General features: G+C 38.8%; 1 protein-coding gene across 4 annotated transcripts in view; it reads right to left on the bottom strand.

Annotated features, from left to right (window-relative positions):
- The window catches only part of dennd5a (DENN/MADD domain containing 5A), a 156155-nt gene that overhangs the window by 39804 nt on the left and 95505 nt on the right, over positions 1-20846 (bottom strand). For all 4 annotated transcript variants that reach the window (XM_063061861.1, XM_063061862.1, XM_063061865.1 and 1 more), the window contains 8 exons: positions 18720-18935; positions 17543-17777; positions 13795-13945; positions 11915-12008; positions 10904-11035; positions 9854-10006; positions 2952-3039; positions 2394-2475 (listed from right to left, as the gene is read on the bottom strand). In XM_063061861.1, coding sequence (XP_062917931.1) covers positions 2394-2475; positions 2952-3039; positions 9854-10006; positions 10904-11035; positions 11915-12008; positions 13795-13945; positions 17543-17777; positions 18720-18935 — 1151 coding nt within the window. The remainder of the gene's footprint in view (positions 1-2393; positions 2476-2951; positions 3040-9853; positions 10007-10903; positions 11036-11914; positions 12009-13794; positions 13946-17542; positions 17778-18719; positions 18936-20846) is intronic.

The following is a 20846-nucleotide window of genomic DNA, read 5'->3' as shown; positions in this document are numbered from 1 at the left end:
TCAACCCCATCCTTTCAATGGCAATTAAAAATGGGTAATTAAAACCAACTTTGCCAGCAATGTTTTCATTTTTATGAAGGAATACAAGAAAAATGTTTATACTTGTAAGAATGGAAATATTACTGACTCAAAGCAAGGAATGCAAAAAGGAATTCCTAAAACACCTGGTGCATTCTTCACTTTTATGCAGAAGGTTGGTGATTAAGTGTGTTTGGGAGAGAAGATGACAGAATATTATGTAATGCACATTTAATGCAAAAAACAGGGCTGCCCCTGACATACACAGAAGAAATAGTTCCCTTTCTTTCTTTATTAATCTTTTTATTGATTTAAAAAGAGCATATATACAAACAAGAGGAGAATTATCTCAAATATATATATAAATAACAATACAAACAGAAAGTGAAATAGACATTATCAAAATCATACATAGTATTAAGCTAATATGTAGTATATAATAAAAAAGACAGCTAATTCTTCTCTTATCAATTCATAGAGAGAAAAAAAAACTTTAAATTTTTAAAGTGAGAAGAAAAACAAACCTCTTTCCTAGAGATGCTGCCTGGCCTGCTGCGTACATCAGGAAAAGCACAATTGTTTCTGTGTTATTAGTTTAGGCAGATTGTTTTTGTCTATTATTGTGACTTAAATGAAGATCAGACCTCATTTTATGAGTAATTAATGCAGAAAAACAGGTAATTGCAAAGGGTTCACAAAACTTTTTCTTGCAACTGTACAACACAGAAAATAAACAAAAAGAAATGCAACAGCTTCTCAAATTCAATCCTTTAGCCATAACTAGCCATTAGATGGCATCGTATAGCTTTATTATTTCTTTGCATCTTAGATGCAAAAAAATGATCTGGCCATCAGTATACAGTCTAAGGTGTAATAAGATTTATTTTCTCCCCTTCCAAGACATGATAGCAAGTGATGTTGTAAAGGTGTGTTAGATAATATATGACAAGTTACTAAATTTTTACTAAAAATGGCTCATAAAACATAGAACAGTACAGGCCCTTCAGCCCACAATGTAGTGCCAACCTTTAACCTGTTCCAAAATCAATCTAACCCTTCCCCCTACCCAGCTCTCCATTTCTCTTTTATCCATGTGGCTATCTAAAAGTTGTGTTTTTTTAATGTCCCCAATGTCTCTCCCTCTATCACCACCCCTAGCCCCACTCTACACAAAAAAAACCTGCATCTGACATCCCCACTATAATTTCCTCCCAACACTTTGAAGTTATGCCGCCTTGTATTAGCCATTTCTACCTTGGGAAAATATGTTTCTGGCTGGCCACTCGATCTATGCTGTTTGGCGTGATTTGTTAGCTTTTTTGTGCACGGAGGGTGGGATAGGGGGAGTTTGGAGTTTGATGTTCTACCATTTGCATGATCCTGTTTTTTTGTACGGGGGAAGGGGTTGATGTTTTTCTTTGAACGACTTCCACGGATTTCTTTGTCTTGTAGCTATCTGGAGAAGACAAATCTCCAGATAGCTACAAGACAACCGCATACATACTTAGATAATGAATGAACATTTGAACCTTTTCTCCAGAGAAAAGACTTGGCTCAGTCAACTTTTCCTCATAAGACATGCTCTTTAAATCTAGGCAGCATCCTGGTAAATCTCCTCTGCACCCTCTCTAAAGCTTCCATGTCCTTCCTATAACAAGGCAACCAGAACCATTATAGGAAGTGTTCTAATCAGAGTTTTATAGAACTGCAACACTAGCTCTCAGCTCTTAAACTCAATCTCCTGACTAAAGGCGGCCTACAGAGATATGTCTTCTTAACAACCCTACTCTGAGGGATCAGTGGATGTGAACATCAAGATCTCTCTGTTCCTCCACGCTGCTAAGAATCCTGCCATTAACCCTGTACTCTGTGTTCAAGTTCAACCTTCCAAAGTGAATCATTTCACACTTTCTGGATTGACTCCATCTCCCACCTCTCAGCTCAGCTCTGCATCCTGTCAATGTCCTGTTGTAACTTATTGCAACCTTCTACGCTATCCAATCTTAACTAACCTTCATGTCATCTGCAAACTTACTCACCCACCCTTCCATATCTTCACCCAAGAAACTTAGAAAAATCACAAAAAGCAGGAGTCCCAGAACAGATCCCTGTGGAACACTAGTCACGGACCATCAGGCAGAATACCCTACATCTACAGTGCAGCAGACATATCTAGATCAGTAACCAAATCCTCAAGGCAGAGAAGTTGTGTGGTCAAGTGCTGGAAACCGGGATTCGTGTGGATGTGTACTTAATGTTTAGTGTAGCCAAATTGGACCAAAGGACCTGTTTCAGTGTTGTGCAACTCTAGCTTAATCCCAAAGAATATTTGAGTAGAAATTAAAGGAATCCCAGCTGGTGAGGAATGAACGCACCTCATATCCTGGATGAGTGAGATCTTTAAGGGAGGCATCCAAGAGCCATCAAGCTTCCTCCTGTCTTGATCCTGGTTGAATCCTTTAAATGACAACAAAAGTTAATTGCAACTTCTACAAGTTCATTTCTGCAGCAGACATCCTATATTGGTATCGGCCATGTGGATCTCCTGCAGTCAGTACCATGATGATTGTTACAGAGCATTTTGAGAACTTGATTCTTTTCAAATAAAAAGCCTGGAAATAAAATTCCTTTATTTCTAATACTGAACATCAGCTTTCAGGTTATACCGAAAACCTTACTGGCTCGCAAATGCATTGTATTTTAGAGGAATCCTTTAAGTCTTTGGCTGGAAGAAACGTATTCTACTATCTGATACCTTTGTTTAACTGTTCTCTTTCTAGATTGTCAAGGACACCATTTGATCTATCTTAATTATCCATCCACAGAAATATTACCCTGAATTATACCAGAGTGTACAACAGAGTATTGTCTCTGGAAATTTTCTGTGAGCAAATGTCAATATATATATTTTCAAAGATTTGAAAATGCCCTACCTGGGCTGCTGGTCGTTCCAAGCAAAGCTTCCTTTTTCTCTTTGTTCTCTTGGTAATGTAACAGATGAGACCAAAGGGCTGATTTACCCTATCAGAGAATATAGGGTGGGCAAATGTTACTCTTGGCATTCACACAGTGCACTTAATGCAACATCTTTCCAAAAGGCAAGTAGGGAAAGCATAGGTTAAAAAATTAATCATGAAGATGGTAACTTTAAGGAACTACTGTGCTGGTAGATTAAACGTGGTGCATTCATAACTTGCGTTATCTGCTTCACCAACGTGATGCTCTTTCAATTGTTGTCCAAAGAACTCGTAGCATTCTCACCCCAGGACTCTGCTGCTCCTTGCTCGCGTGGCCCAGATATCAATACATGGCCTTGACCACTCAAGGGTTTAAACAGTAGCAGCTGAGGGAGTGATATATTTTAGATGTACATACAAAAGGACTGCAAAATAGTTGCTCAACAATTAAAATGCAATCAGGGTAGCATCAGGCTCCATTCTCACACCATCTTTGGTTCTTGGCCACAGAATGGTTGTGACTGAAAAAAAAGAGATTATTCCCGTGTAATGGGGCTTGCCAAAAATCAGAGCAAGTAGATGAGCAGAGGATTTAACAACACAACTCCATACAGTTGGGCTCAGCGGAGGCTGGGGGTAGAGACAAAATGGTGGCATGCCGCAGAACTTTCTTTTACACCTGTAGCTCTAACAACAAGAGCATAATAATAACAGCAGAGCTAATTATTTTATAAGATTTGTTTTTTAAATAATCACCCATGCACAGCAAAGCCCGTGATGAATCAAAGGAACAGAGGTTTTCAGTTTCCAAAGGTTTGGCCTTATGGACAGGATAATTCACACTGCGCAGCATCTAATCTTGAATCAGGCAACTATCACACATTTCCGATAGAATTATAGAACAGAAAAAAAAACCTCTATATCACAGATTACAGACAATCCAACCCTGAAAATTTAAATAGATATGGTGCACAACGTAATGTGAAGAGTTACGGAACTTTTCAACTGAGACTTCAGTGCATCATGTGAAAAGGAAAACCTAATTCTCAGTCCAAAGCTGTGATTTTCAATGTGAGCTGCCCCTTTGGTTCTTTCACACAAAATACTCTGCAGATGCTGGGGTCAAAGCAACACTCAACATGTTGGAGGAACTCAGCAGGTCGGGCAGCATCCGTGGAAACGTTCAGTCGAAGGGGCAAAGGGGCAGAGGCCCTATAAAGAAGGTGGGGGGAGGGTGGGAAGGAGAAGGCTGGTAGGTTCCAGGTGAAAAACCTGTAATCTGCAGGGCCCCTTACTGGTTTTTCACCTGGAACCTACCAGCCTTCTCCTTCCCACCCCCCCCCCACCCTCTTTATAGGGCCTCTGCCCCTTCCCTCTTCAGTCCTGACGAAGGGTTCCGGCCCGAAACTTTGACTGATCGTTTCCACGGATGCTGCCCGACCTGCTGAGTTCCTCCAGCGTGTTGTGAGTGTCCCATTGGTTCACTGACAGCACAACAAACATCCACCCTCTGGTGGACAGAAAGGGCCACCTATGTACGAACAGCAGTATGTGCACAAGTTGCAAGGACGTTAACACAATGCCATCTTCTGGCACAACAGCATACACATTTAACAGCTACAAACCACTGACCAGGGACTGCTAAAACTATAAACATGCTCAAGTCATCAGAGATGAAGGAGGACAATTTCAACAAGACAATTCAAAACATCCCATGCTATGACACTGGAATTAGGAGCAAACCAACGAAAACATTGGAAAACTTTATTAAGGAGAGCATCATGATTCTGAAAGGGTTAACATATGAGGAGCGCTTGGCAGCTTTGGGCCTGTACTCATGGAAATTTAGAAGAACGTGGGGCGGGGGGGATCTCATTAAAAATCTACTGAATGTTGAAAGCACTTGTAGGGTGGCTGTGGAGAGGATGTTTCCTATGATGGGGGCATCCAGAACTAGAGGGCACAGCCTCAAAATTGAGGTGCCACCATTTAGAACAGAGGTAAGGAGAAATTTATTTTTTAGCCAGAGAGTAGTGAATCTGTGGAATGCTCTGCCACAGACTGCGGTAGAGGCCAAGTCCATGGGGATATTTAACGCAGCAGTTGATCGTTTCCTGATTGGTCAGAGCATCAAAGGATATGGTGAGAAGGCAGATGTGTGGGGTTGAGTGGGATTGGGGATCAGTCATGATGATGGAGCAGACTCGATGGGCCGAATGGCCAAATTCTGCTCCCACATCTTATGGACTTATCATTCCGTAGTAATACTTACCTCACAGATCAGGTGAATGATTGATGTGTGTAACACCAAGAGCACTTTATGATTCTGTTTAGATCCTAGCGACTTAAGTAAAGGGTACCGAGCAAGATCATTACTTCCCAGCCGATTAGTGACACATTATCTACTTATCCAGTTGCCACTAAAGTCTTCAGATATTTACGTATATAATAGGGTTTTGTAAAAATTGGCAATTCATTTATTATTGTCATGTGTACAATGATAAGCTCTGTTTTATGTGCCATCCTCAGAGATTTGGGCACGTGGTCAAGTGATTAAGGTGTTCGGCTAGTGATCAGAAGGTTGCTAGTTCGAGCCTCAGCTGTGGCAGCATGTTTGTGTCCTTGAGCAAGGCACTTAACCACACATTGCTCTAGTGTTTGTGCGAGGAGTGGCGCCCCATACAGACTTCCAATCTGTGCTTTGTAAGGCATGAAAATGCCCGACGCAGGCCTCTCATGGTCTGAGTCAACGTTCCCTCCTCAGAGATTTCATTACATCAGTACATTCCGACAGCACAAGGGAAAAGCAACAACAGAGCACTGAGTAAACTGTTACCTTTACAGAAAGAGAGCAGTGCAGACAAACAATAAGGTGCAGGGCCATGATGAGCTAGATTGTGAAGGCAAGTCCATCTTATCATACAAGAGGTCCGTTCCACCACCTTATAATAGCTGGACAGCAGCAGGCCTTGAGCCTGGTAGTACGTGCTTTCAGGTTTTTGCGTTTTTTTGCCCGATGGGAGGAGCGAGAAAAGAGTGCCCAGGATGGGAGGTGTCTTTGATTATGTTAGCTGCTTTATCAAGTCAGCGAGAAGGACAGATGGAGTCCATGGAGGGCAGGCTGGTTTTTGTGACATACTGAACTGCAGATATATACACCATATAACATCACACTTTCCATTGCGGCTACAGTGACTAGTGGTGTTTTGCAACGGTTGGTGTTGGGTCTGCTACTTTTCACGTTGTATGTTAATGATCCGGATGATGGAATCAATGGCTTGGTGCCTAAACTTGCTAAATAAATAAATGATACAAAGATAGGTGGAGGAGCAGGTAGTGCTGAGGAAGCAGGGAGTCTGCAGAAGTAACTGGATAAATTAAGAGAATTAGCAAAGAAGTGGCAGATACAATATGATGTAGGGAAGTGTGTGGTCATGCAGTTCGGATGATAGTAAAGAAAGCAAATGCAATGTTAGCATTCATTTCCAGAGGACAAGAATATAAAAGCAAAAATGTAATGCGAAGGCTTTAGAGGAGTTAGTGAACCACATCTGGAGAACTGTGAGCAGTTTTGGGCCTCATATCCAACAAACAATGTGCCAGTATCGGAGAAGGTCCAGAGGATGTTTATGAGAATGATCCTGGGAATGAAAGGGGAAAGGGTTAGCACACGAAGAGCGTTTGACGGCTCCGGGCCTGTACTCACTAGAGTTTACAAGAATGGGGGGGGGGGGGTGGAATGTCACTGAAACCTATTGAATTTTGAAAAGCCTAAAAGCCTAGATAGAGTGGAGGTAGAAAGGATGCTTCCAATAGTAAGAGAGTTTAGGACTAGAGGACACAGCCTCAGAATACTTAGAACAGCAATGAGGAGGAATTTCTTTAGCCAGACGGTGGTGAATCTGTGGAATTCATTGCCACACATTGTTGTGGAGGCCAAGTCATTGGGTATATTTAAGGTGGATATTGATAGGTTCTTGATTAGTAGGGGTGCCAAAAGGTCATGGGGAGAAGGCAGGAGAATGGGATTGAGAGGGATAATACATAATAATAAGCCACGGTTGAATGGTAAAGCAGATTCGACGGGCCAAATGGCCTCATGCTACTCCAATGTCATATGGTCTTAACTGGGATCAACTCAGAATCCAGGTCTTCTGATGCAAAATGCTTGGGTTTATAGGGCAATCTGCTGGAGATGATAATTTTGTAATAATTGATTTGCTGAGAAAACTGAAGAAATGGTTTAATACCATTACCCTAAACAGTGATCTGCAACATTTTTAAAAGTGATGACCAGATTTACAAACTGAATTAGATCTGAGGGCCAAAGTGACCAATGATACAACTGTTGATGACAGAGTCCCAGATGTTGACAAGAGGCAAGAGGGGTGAGGCAGACCAGATGGATGAATGACGTCACAACAGCAACAGCCTCTTTTCGAATGTAGAGCAAGCTCGATGGGCCAAACAGCTGAATTCTGCTCCGATGCCAGCAACACCCAGGAAATGAATGTGGACTTCAGGAAGGGGAAGTGGGGAGATGACCACAATCAATCCTCACTGAGGGGTCAGTGGTGGAAAGGGTGAGCAGCCTCCCTGGCAAGAACATCTCAGGCCCAACACACTGATGCGATTACAAAGGCGGCACACCAGCAGCTCTACTTCATTAGTAGCTTGGGGAGATTTGGTACGTCATCAGAGACTCTTGTAAAATTTTACAGCTGTACAAGAGCGAACATTTTAACTGGTTGTACCACTGCCTGCCATGGAGGCTCCAAATGCAGGGCACTGAAGGGGACTGCAGGGGGTTGCAGATTCAGCTTGTGCCATCATGGGCAGAGCCCTCCCTACCATCCAGGGCATCTTCAAGAAGTGGTGCCCCATGAAGGTGGAATCTATCATTAACAACCCTCATCATCTCCGAGATATGCCCTCTTCTCATTACTGTCATTGGGGAGGTGGTACAGGGGCCTGAAGATCCACACTCAATCTTTCAGAAACAGCTTCTCCCTCTCCATCAGATTTCTGAATGGCCCACGAACACTACCTCATCATTATTCCCCTTTGTAATTACTACTTGCACTGTACTGCTGCCACAAAACGACAAATTACACAACGCACATCAGTGACAATAAACCTGCTCCTAAAGTTTCAATGGTGGTGAAAAATCCAAAGGGAGATGGGTAAAATTCAGCTAATTCAAATTTGATGCAATTGAGCTAACTTCAAATTATCTGAAAGCCTGGTGTTTGAATGTTTCATAAAAACCTGTAATGATTTTTCAATTATGTAATTTTTAAAATACATTTGCGTAATACAGAAATATTCACAGATAAATCTTTTGACAGTTTTTACAGCCAGGAAGCTTAGAAAACTGGCATAACTAGCTGTTAAAGCATTTTATGTTGGACTAGAAAACCACTGAATTTAGTTTTCACTGGGACTCTGGAATGTTGAACACAATTTATTTGTCATCTATCCTTTACATTCTATATTGTGCCTGGTTATTTCTAAAGTCTTCAAATCAAAAGGTAAAACTAAGTTGTTGGTAGATGTGTCAGCTTGAGATTGTGGCAACAAAAGAAAAAAAAGCTTTTATTAAAGTTTTTTAAAAAGCTCATTTAGGTAAAATAGAAGAATTCTTGATACCCTGACCCCATCATCCACTAGTGAGTTCAGACAGGACTGGGTTCTAAAAGACAGTTGACAATTTACTGTGGCAGACCAGAAGATCTTCCCACAAGCCAGATGTGGCCTGCATATGTTGTTCATCACAAACAGAAAATCAATCTACTTTTACAATAAGTGCTTAAGAGATACACTTTTATGCCAAGCTAAAATCAAAGTTCAAAGTAAATTTATTATCAAAGTACATATGTCACCATATACAACCCTAAGATTCATTTTCTTGCAGGCATTCACATTAAATACAAAGAAACACAACTGAATCAATGAAAAACTGCAGACAAGACAAACAACCAATGTGCAAGAGACAAACTGTGCAATACAAAAATAAAAAAGACAAACAATAATAATAATAATAAATAAATAAATAAGCAACAAATATCGAGAACATGAGTCCTTGAAACCTGAGTCCCTAGTTTGTGGGAACAGTACAGAGTTGAGGTGAGTGAAGCTGAATGAAGTTATCCGCTCTGGTTCAAGAACTAGACGGCTGAGGGATAATAACTGTCCCTGAATCTGGTGGTGTGGGTCCTGAGGCTCCTGTACCTCTTCTCTGATGGCAGCAGCAAGAAGAGAGCATGGTCTGGATGGTGGGTTTCCTTGATGATGGATGCTGTTTCCTGTGATAGTGCTCTTTGTAAATGTGCTCAATGCTGGGGAGGGCTTTACCTGTGATAGATTTAGCACCATCAACTACTCCATTCAACTACTGTAAATCTACATTCCTAAATCAAGTCCTAGACAGCCTATGAACTACTTGTACAAATCAATGCATCTTTTCAATCACCATAAGCAATGTCACACAAGGTCTGCATGTATTTCCACAAAGAATCCAGTCCTATTCCTGCTACCACAGCCACTAATCCTTCCTGGGAATGTCTTCAACTACCTTGTATTTCTTCCTCCCCTCCCCCACCACCTTACTCTATCTTCTCGTCTTTTTTCTCCAGTCCTCATGAAAAGTCTTGGCCCAAAACATCGACTGTTTACTCTTTTCCATTGATGCTGCCTGGCCTGCTGAGTTCCTCCAGCATTTTGTGTGTGTTGCTTGGATCTCCAGCATCTGCAAATTTTCTCTTGTTTGTGAGCCCTGTTCCATTTATCAGTTTACTTCTAAACAAGCCTCATTAATGAATGGCAAAGAAAATTAGTTATTTAAAAATTTTCTTGCAAAATTGTGGTCATTTACTTACTTGTTTGACCTGTAGTCCATGACTCCAAATTCGCTCTAACAAATCACAGAGACTTGCAATTAACGTATTCTCTTCCACTCCTGTGAGCGTCACCTCACCGTGACCCAACTCTACTGCTTCACGCCCCATTTTCTCCACCAACATGCGCTTAGTCTATAACACACAGATTAATAGATCAATAGTCACATCCAAAAACAAACAACGACCATAGGTTACAGTACTGGAAAATACAATTAAAAGAATAAGGGGATAAAAGTGAGAACTTCATTGCCTTACAAGCTAATAAACTAATCATTTGGGACTGAGTGTATGCAACCAGATTTGCAGATGATATGAAGTGTTAGCAATTTGTGGTTTAGAAGAACAAGAGGTGATCTTATTGAAACATATCGGATCTGAGGGTAATTGAGAAAATAAGGGGATATACAGAACATGGGAATACGGTTCTGAATGTGGAGACATCCATTTAATAAGAAGGAATTTCTTCTCTCAGAGCATTGTGCATCTTTGCACTACTTTACCTCACAGGGCTGTGGAGGCAAAGATCATATCCAAGGTAGCGACTGACAAACACTGGAACCACAAAGCAGTTAAGAGGAACAGAGTGATAAAGTGATGTTGAAGACAAAACTGGATCAGTTGTGCTCCTGTTGAGTGACGGGAGCTTGCTGACTGGCCTACTCCTTCTCCTGTTCTATGTTCTTTATTTAATACTTTGGCAGGACGTTGATTTATGCGTACAAGGGGGATTCCAGTTTAGATTAATGTACTGTAAGGAACACAGCTGAGTTTTAGCAAAGCTGGGGAAGAGGAAAAGAGCAGACCTTCTGCTCCTAGTTACTATCATCCTGTGACTGCTATTGAAATGCATGCACGAACATGATTGAGTTGTACTGCAAAAAATAATCATAATCTGATAACATTTACAATCTGAGCTTGCATATGAAAACTTCAGACTCTCTTTTTAAAAAAAGGTTACAGTTTCCCAGACACAGGTCAGTGGTTTCTCAAGGGAAAGGAAAGAAAATAGACCAACAAAAATGCATGTACTTTATTACGACATTCTTTCAGCAGACCCTCAACAAACTTCCAGTTGGTATGTGCGATTACTGATGGAGAGAGGTTGGATAGCTTAGGCTGACGCATGCCCGTGCCAAGATTCCGAGCTTCCTGAATGTATTTCTGCAATCAGACAAAAATGCAAACACAAATACAATCAGCAGCTCAAAAGTTTGTAATTGAACTGATCTCTATATAGGGAAGAAATGGTTTAATTTAAAGGATAGAGAAATGTACCAACAGGGTGAAATGGATAAAAATCTAGTTTTAATATTTCAGTAAAATCCTAATACTTTTCATAATACACATTTACAATATAAATGCTACTTATTAACAACAAAAATGTACCATAATGCTACTTCAAAATCAGAAAAGTCCTCAAAAAATGACAATGACTTTTCTTATGAGTAATCAGAGGATAATTTCTACTCTTCACCATATACAACTCCCTTTCAAAGTGCTAAGGTATGCATTGAAAAAAAGTATCATTAAAGCATGTTAAAACTATTAATATAATATTCATCAGATAGCTCTATTAATTTTGCACAAACTTATTATTGACTACACATTTTTAAATTTGCTTGTACATAATTAACACATTCAATACTACAAGATTGAATATTCTTATTCTCATGGGAAGGCACAGATTTACTTTGATCATTCTCATTCTTCCCATTAGAAGTTGGGAGGGGAGGGCAGTGATGATGTTTGGGGTGGGTGGGTGTCGGGTAGTAGACAGAGACAAGGGAGAATATCCGTCCAGTGCACTAGGTAAGACCACATGAAGCAAACTCAAACCTCTAAAAAAAAGTTTGTATATGTGCTACATATCCTATTATTAAATTTTGCTGTAAGACCCATAAGCAATTCTACTTCTTTTATTGGTGCAGTAGGTACATGCTACTTGACCACAAGTAGTCTCAAGTACTAATGTTTTATTTAGAACTGTGACCAAGTATTGTTATTTAATTAAAGTTAAAGGCAATAGTTGAAATGACTCACCTCTCTTTGATCATTATCAAGGTGTAAGTGTTCTGTGTGCTGCTTTTGCCGATCCTTTCGTCTCCACTGGGCAGGGGCACTCCTCTTCACCCACCTTAAAAGAGAGAGCTAGCACATTGTAGGAATGTAACAAGGCATAAAATTGCACATTCAAATTTAAATTAATGCAGAAAGTGATAAGCAACTTTATTATTGCTTCATCTGGATGCTTCCAAATCTCTTCATGATAAACTCTTGGGGAATTCTGACCAGTTCAGTTTTTCTAGTCTAATACACTAACTTAACTTCTGAACTTGCAGTATACAAACACCAAAGTCTAAACTTAATAGTGCTTTAAACCCAAAACAAAAATGTTAGAGAATTTTAAGAAAAATAATCCTATGGTGGTTAAATAAGTTTTATTTTTGCATTTGCCATTGTCACCTTCTTCTGGATCAACACCATCTTTTTATTTGGCAATCTCTGGGGAAACTGAATTCTATTCATTTAAGTGGGTTCCAAGATGGCCGATGAGGCCAATGCAGAAAGCATAGATTCTGCAGGTGTCCGACAGGACAGATAAGCAAGCAGTTTATGAGGCATTCCTTCCACCACCTTTGCAAGGTTCTGACTGTTCTCAGCACATTGACTCAAGGATCTCAATACCATCCAGATTTCTCTTCTTTCACTTTGAGCAGTCATGGCCTAGAAATTCAAGGTGTCAATGGAGAAACTGAATTACTTAAAGGCGACTTGGGCCACATCCTTTAATCTTTTGCACTACTGGTTCAGTCAGATCTCATGGCAATTATTGAATACCATATTTCTCAGATTATGAGTGATAATCATCTTCTTTGGAGATCTCTCTGCAGATCTATATGTAGTTCTGCTCATTAAATCCTATTATTTCCCTGTGGAACTTGTCCACTCTATGTTTTCATCCCTTGTTCAGCCTCTTTCTACCCAGTATCATACATCTTCCCCTGTTTATTTCCTATTCCTGGTCTCAGCCATCTCCTCAACTGAGACAGGTGCATCTAAACCTTGTGACCCCAATTCCACCTCCTCTATGCTTGGATCCTTCTTTAGAAAGATCTAAAATATGCCAAGTCAGTTCATTTCCTCTCATTTACTCCATTAGATACACCCTCAAGAACTCCAGTAAATTAAATTTGATTGTAATACCATGTTGCCTCTCCATAAATCACATTACTATTTTCCAAGTCTGTTGACAAAATATACTTTACTACAAATTCCACTACTTACCCCAACCACCAATCTCAGGTTAACTGAACTGTACTCTTTTATTTTGTTTCTCCTTCCTTTCTTAAACCATGGTATCACATTCCCAATCTGCACGAAACATTCCAAAACCAAGAGAATCTTGCAAGATGACAACCAGATCATTCATTATCTCCATAGCCATCATAAACATGGAAACAGGCCCTTCAGTATCTACAACCATTCAGTATCTAACAATTTTGAGGCTTATTAACTTCTCTAGTCACATTTCTTAACTCTGTCTCTTCTTGGTTTCCACTGGAGCCTTGGTGCTCCAATATTCCTGGGGAACTTTGTGCTGCCTTCCATGTTTAATTCTTCTGTTATTTTCTTTTCTTTTTTTGATAGCAATTAAATCTGAGCCAATCTAGTACAAAGTCAGGCATGTGCTACTTACTAATTAATGAAAAAGTCATGAAAATGTACAACTGGTCAGATCAAATCAGTAGCCAAAAAAATACAGGAAAGAAAATATGCCTTTTAAAAAAAAAACGAACAATCGAATTACTCCAGGGTCTTGTGCTTCTGTGTGAAGTTTCTGATGAGCTGAACTTATTCAGAATATGGAAATACGAAACAAGTATGTTAATTTCCACTGCACTTACATCAGACAAACTTACTTGTTACTGGCTGGTGAAGAGGAAAGCACATCTGACTGTAGTTTCGGGAAGAATCCAGATTCGTACTTTCCCTGGCCGATTTTCATATCTAGGAGGTGAGGGTGTACTGCGGTATGGTCAATTTTTGCAAGTCGCAGCTCAATTGCCTTCTCTGAAGAACACAATCATTTCAAATCAAAAGTTTTTTTTTGATTATTGTGTTAGCACAAAAAAAACTGAACAAGATTTTTCTACTGCTCAATGGATGATTAGAAAAGAAACCCTGTAATAATTTATTGAATCATAATGCAATCAAGGCAACTATTTGTGAAATCTGAATACAAATACCCCATGCAATTACAATTTCAATGGATTATTATCAAGTTAAAATTCTCCAAAAATATTTATTTTGCAATAGCAAGACAAATTAATAAGAATGGAGTATCCATGCAAAACAGTGATGATCTTTAGTGTTTTCTTAGAGGATCAATTTCATATTTCATTTGATAGAACAAGCAACATGAGAAATTTAAGTTATGATATTACATTCCATGGAAGATGTTCTTGAAAAAAATTGAGGAATTTCAGAGGTAAAATGTTCTAGAAGATGCAGTACTGGACATGAAACCCCAAATAATAACAGATCCAGTCTTCAACTACGAGAAATAGCTTATCCTGGTGAAATGTAATGAGAGAAAAATGTTTTCAAAACTACAACATTTTATAATTGAAGAACAGAATTTTTTTTGTGTCCAAGTCAATGATTTTCTCCTGACCACTGTAACCTGATAAGGATTAATTAACTTCATTGCCATTTGTATAACACAGCTGCATGTAAACTGTGCTGGCTACACTTCAAATATTTAATTGTAAGTGCAGCATTTGGCACATATCTGGAGGAGTGATAAGACATTATGTAATTGTCATACATTTCTATCCAGTGACTGACTGTTGCTGCAAAACAAAATGTATGCGAGTGCCAAACGAGGGCTGATAACTTTCTTGAACAGTAATGATCTCTACAGTCAGACAAAAGGAAAATATTTACTTGGGGAGGAGACCAAATCTGAGAGAGATCGGCACCTCAAGAGGAGAGACAAGTATCTTGAAAGGAGAGATACAAGAAAAAAAAACTAGAGGAAACAGAAGGAAGACTTGATGGCCAAATATGAACAAGAAAATGAAGTGAAGAAGAAAGAAATCTAAGTAGACAGAGAAAGAAACCTTTTCTATCATTCAAACAACCAATAGAATATGTTGATTAATCATTTATCTTAAAATTGTTCAGTCTCTTTGTTATCTATTCAGGCTGCATATTGACAGCATTCATGATTTATTGAGCAATTTTATAATAAAAATATACATTTTCATGCCATCACTCCCCGCCCCCCGTCCACATAGTTCGGTGTCAAATTCAGTTTGTATAATTTGATACCATATTCCAACCAACATTTCCTAATTAATGTTTTTTGTTCTCAAGTTTTTTTTCAAATAAGATGACAGATTACAGAATTTTGCAGCAAGGGTTAAATCATTAGGATGCTCCTAAACCACAGCTTTAATACAAGGTCATTAAACTGAAATATTAATTGTTTTCCTCTCCACAGATGCTGCGTGACCTACTGATCTCTTCCAGCATTTTCTGTTTGTTTTGAGAGTGCTGAACTTGAGGTGGTGATCTCTTTAAACTCACCCGGCAGTAGGCAAAGGCAAACCACTGCTGTAACCTGCCGAGCACATGATTTCCCAATATGTCAAGGCGGCGTGGATGGAAATTGTCTGCCAACTGGAATTTCCAGATGCAACCTAAAGCGAGCGAGCCTTTCTTTAATCACATTGGGAATAAATAATTATGACCAGGAATATGGAAGTTTAGGAATTTTGATGCATACAGTGCAAAATAAGATTGGAGAAAATGGTCAGAAGAAGAACTGATCCATCTTGAAACAAGTCTTGAGATCACTTGTATCAATTACATTAAAAAAACTTTAATGTTAATAAATCCAAGACTCAATTTCACTAACCAGCACAAACATTAATTTTTCTTTATTCTTCTTGCACACTCTTTATACATCAGGTTTAAAGTCAGTGGCATCTCAAGCCCCTTCATCAGCCAACACTAAAGACTACCCAATGAAAAATTAATTTATTTAAGGGCGAACTCTGCCACAAATGTTATTGTGCCTTTTGTTATTTACAAACTCACCTACAATTAAACCACCACCAAGTTGTTCATCAAAAGATTCCTAGAACCTTAAGTATAAACATTTGATGACCAATCTTTCATAATTTCACTACTGATTTTATTGGCCTTGTCTGGGTTTACTACTGATCTGTCCATCAGAACTAATATATTTTGCCTATCAGGACAAGGTTAGACTCGTTTGTTCCTGCAACCTCCCCCTAACACCCCTACAGGGCCAAGATCAGCTCTTTTAAGAGTGGTAAATACCCAAAGGGCAAAACTTGCATTCAGCATTCCACAGCACTCCAACTGAAACTACTCCACAACAAAGAATTGAAGATGAGTTTTATTGAAGATTATATATTTCACTGAGAACACATTAGGGAGATATTCTCAAACTTTTTTTTAAAAAGCTAGCTATGCAGAGAAATTAAATTATTGTTTATTTTACGTAAATTTTTCACTAAAATGCAAATGAGAGCTCATATGGAAAACACACTATTTTTGGTTCTAGGCAGAATAGCTGGATGGTTATTGTGCACACACCCATGACCTTTAATATGTTTTCACGAGGTAGACAAGGATGTTCACTGAGGTTACAAAGGCTGCAATGTCTTAAGGTTGTGAGAAGTTTTACAAAAACAAATTTAAGTCAGACTTTCTAAACCTTTCTTTCCTCTCAGATTGTTAAGTAGTAAACTTGGGGAACAGAAATTAAAATTTTAAAAAACTCAGTCTATTGCTGTCTTACAAGAAGTGTTATTTTACATTCCACACATCATGGAATGCAAATATGTAACTAAAAATGCTAGTTGAATGGCATCTTCTCTTCTCATTAATACCAACAGGGAGGAAATAATGAGATCCTGAAGACCCACACTCAGTAATACAGGAACAGTTTCTCCCTTGCCATCATGAACACCACCTCATCATTTCTTCACTTTGCATTATTTACTTTGCAATTTATTGTATTTTTATTTCTTTCCACTGTACTGCCGGTGTAAACAACAAATGTCACATCAGTGATAATAAATCCGATTCTGATTCTGATCTGTGACAGAAAGAAATTGTTGACATACTGGGTTGAAACTCATCAGGGTTTTAATCCAAGATTATCAACAATTCCTTTATCCCTCACAGATGCTGCTTGATCTTTCAGTAGATTGTTTGTTGCTCCAGGTTCCGTCTGGGTCTCGTATGTCTCTAATAAAAAAAAGCTCTCTGCTCAACTCCATGATCCAATTGAGAAGCTGACTGCAGAATGTGCAGGTAAAAAACAGGGAATGTCAGGTGTCAAAGCATCAGACAGCATAGATACCAGATGTATCAATCTGTTCTCTGTATAGGTTTAATTTATGCTGATGAGTTCAAGTTGTGTTGACAGATTAATAATCAGGTAGAAATTATTGAATATGTATTTTCACAGTAAACCTATATACAATTAAGGCAAGAACAAAATCCAAAACAGACAACTGAAATGTGGAACGCAAGCACAAAACAGCCCAAACATTGCACTTCCCATCGCAACATGTGCCAACCTTGTCAACAATGCCTAGATTCCAGACGTAAAAGCAACACCTTTACCTGCTGAGTCAATAGTGGTACACTTCTGATACATTGATGTACGCAGTGTTGGCGTCCTAACATTCAAAGTCCTTATTTTGTCAACTCTGGTATCAAACACCCTCAAAATTTGGTCTTTATCATCATCGTCGTGACACATTATCTTATTGTCAATGAATGACGCAAACATTTGCGTTTCAAGAAATCTGGACAGAAATGGTAGGTAGGGTTCAGGTTGGTCTGAAAGGAAAGAAGCCTGCAAAGAAACCAAATCGATATCAATATTCAATGATTAATGAGAAATGAAAGAATTTTTTTGACTTTACAAATAATCATTATCTAAACTTTGTCTGGAGTTCTCATGCTTACTTCTAACTTGTACAATCTATGCTAATAGTGCCATGCCCATATGCCAAAAAAAGCAATTACTTGATAGCCCTGGACAGCAAAGATTCCTAGAATTGTACAATTAAATGATTTGTTTTGAAAACTATTAGCTACCATGAAATTCTTCCTTTGTGTTAGCACATACACATATCCCCCCCTCCCAAAATCTGTAATATTACACATGTTAAAACAAAGAAATAACTAAATACTTAGCCTCAAAGCTTCTTGAGAAAAGGAGTATTTTTGGCAAAGGTATGGTGCTATTAAAAAAAAAAACAAAAGATACAGAAATAAATCCTAAAAGCTGCGTCATATATTCCTTTTCAATTTAGGACACTGTAGTTGGAACAGTGATTAATTATTAGAAAACTAGGAAAACAAACAGAGAAAGAAAATCTGATGAAGATTCGATACCATGTTAACAATCAGCTATAGACTTTGATACATTCTTTCAAACACCATTTAAGTAGTGCAGGTCCTCCACAGGTAGGATAGGATGCCATTCCTAAGAACTAATTGTTTTAATTTGCATATATTGCCAGCAACCAACTTGCAAATTGTTTGGGTAACAAAGGCCACTAGGAGCAAGGTGTAGTTAAACCAAGGCATTTAATTCAACCAGATATTCCACAAACCAAGTTCCCACATGGCAGAAACTGCCTGCCGCCTTAGAGCAGCCAGCAGATCCATCCCACGAGTCTCCCAAACACTCATTCGTATGTGCGGACAGTACACAAGTTGGGCCTCCATTACCTGAGGAGGACCTGCACTTTGAAAGCAGTAAACTTTGCATCTTTAGACCTTAACCCACCTTATCAAAGTTCTGCATTTGTTCCCGATTATTGAACCAGGATTCCTTGTCCTGGCTGGGCTGAATTACAAATACCTCATAATCAGCAAACATCTGGGTAAAGCGATTGGCAAAGACTTCTCTGATCTGGATGTTTAGCTGATGGATCCTCAGCTCTTCCTCGTCACAATGAACCTTCAAATCTTTGTTACTTCCAGCTTCTTCTCTCACTTCCAGCTGGAAAAGCAAAAACAGACAATCCATCATACTCAACAGACTGTGACGAAAGAGGGGTAAAAATTAACTGGAGGTTGCCTGCTGATTTGCTCTGTGGATTTACCTTTTGATAGTGACTACACCCTTTTAAAAATAATACAATCCTTTTGGAGAAATCAGAGTAGAAACAGTTAAAATCATTACCTACAATTTACTATCATATCATGTATGACGAAATAAGGTCCTTAAATGACGATAAATTTTCCATTTGGTTTGAGCACTTAGCTTACAGCCAAAGCCTACTTCAAAGCACAAATCAAGACATCATCCTAATATATGGACAGATATACAAGTTCAAGAGGAGCTCCCCTCTCTTCTTCTATTCCCCACTCTGACCTTTTACCTCTTCTCACCTGCCTACCACTCACCCCACCAAACCCGGTGCTCCTCCTCCTTCCCTTTCTCCTATCAGATTTCTTCATCTCCAGCCCTTTACCTTTCCCACCCACCTGGCTTCACCTATCATTCTCTAGCTATCCTCCTTCCCCTCAACCCACCTTTTTAATCTAGTGTCATCCCCCTTCCTTTCCAGCCCTGAAGAAGGGTCTCAACTTAAAAAGTCAATTGTTTATACATTCATAGCCTGACCTGCTGAGTTCTTCCAGCATTTTGTGTGTGTTGCCATACAATAAAGTTATCTACTTATTATTGAGACTATATTAAACAATTTGTATCAAAAATTTAATATGAAGCATGACTAAATCACTTCTTCATTTCTTAATGAAATATTTTGTGCACTTTGAATTTTGCAGATCAAGGAAAATAGACTTTATTTTCATAGGTAGGAAAGAGATGAAATAAGAAACAATTTTAAAAGTACATAACTGCTGAAAAAGCAATTTTCTTCAACCAATACCATTGAATTAACCTTTGCATTATGCTTAGAATGAATCCCAAAATGACAAGAGAAATTGGTAGATGCATTTATTACAATGGACATCAAAGATTTTGCTTCCTGAATATGTTTGGGTATATTTTATGGATTTTGAGCTGATCATGAAAATCACCATGTCATTTCCCTATCACACACCATTTTTTAATGAAGTCACCTGTATTTCAATTCATAATTCAAGTCAATTAAAATGTTGCTCACAATGTAAGCTTGTCCAGGCATGATTGTGCATGCTTCGGCAGGGCAAATGCTGCATGGCAGGATAGCTTTTAAAAAGGCTATAAATTTCCATGAAGAATTTTGATATTTGAGACTGGTGTTTCCCAAAATAACTAATGCCAAGATTAAGGCACAAAGCGAACAGGTCATCAATGACGGGCAATTCAAAGAATTTCTAGTAGGATTGGAGAAAGCCACATGGAAGATATTCAAGGACGTTGTTGAAAATTTTCTTGGCAACCACACAGCACCAAACTACCTGCAGCAGGTTGACAACATGCTTTAAGCACTAAACCATGAAATGCAACATGTTACTAAAGATTGATTTTCAGTATTCCCATTTAGATCTCTTCCCTGCAAATCTTGGCAGCTGTCAGTGACAAGCATGGTGCAAGGTTTCACCAGGACATTGTGGTCATGGAGAAACAGCATCAGGGCAAGTGGAATCCATTGATGCTGGCTGATTATTGTTGGACACTTAAGCAAAGAGCCTCGAACACTGACTACAAATGAAAAGCAGCAACAGAACGCTTTTAGCTTAGTTGAACTATTGCAAAGCATCAACACCGTTATACAATTAAATATATTAGATTCAATAAAAGTTAATTTCTTGTTTCTCCAAATTCTCACATGATACAAATAGTCTTAAATTATTCCTGTGTTCAGCTTCAAGCAGTCAATCATAAACAAAAAAAAAATTCTGAGGAAGTAATGCTTTCGAAAAAAATTATTGTCCAGTGTTATTATCACAAGTACTTAAG

The sequence above is a fragment of the Mobula hypostoma genome, chromosome 11 (assembly GCF_963921235.1).
Source record: "Mobula hypostoma chromosome 11, sMobHyp1.1, whole genome shotgun sequence".
Lineage (NCBI taxonomy): Eukaryota > Metazoa > Chordata > Chondrichthyes > Myliobatiformes > Myliobatidae > Mobula > Mobula hypostoma.
This window is presented reverse-complemented; position numbering and strand designations above follow the sequence as displayed.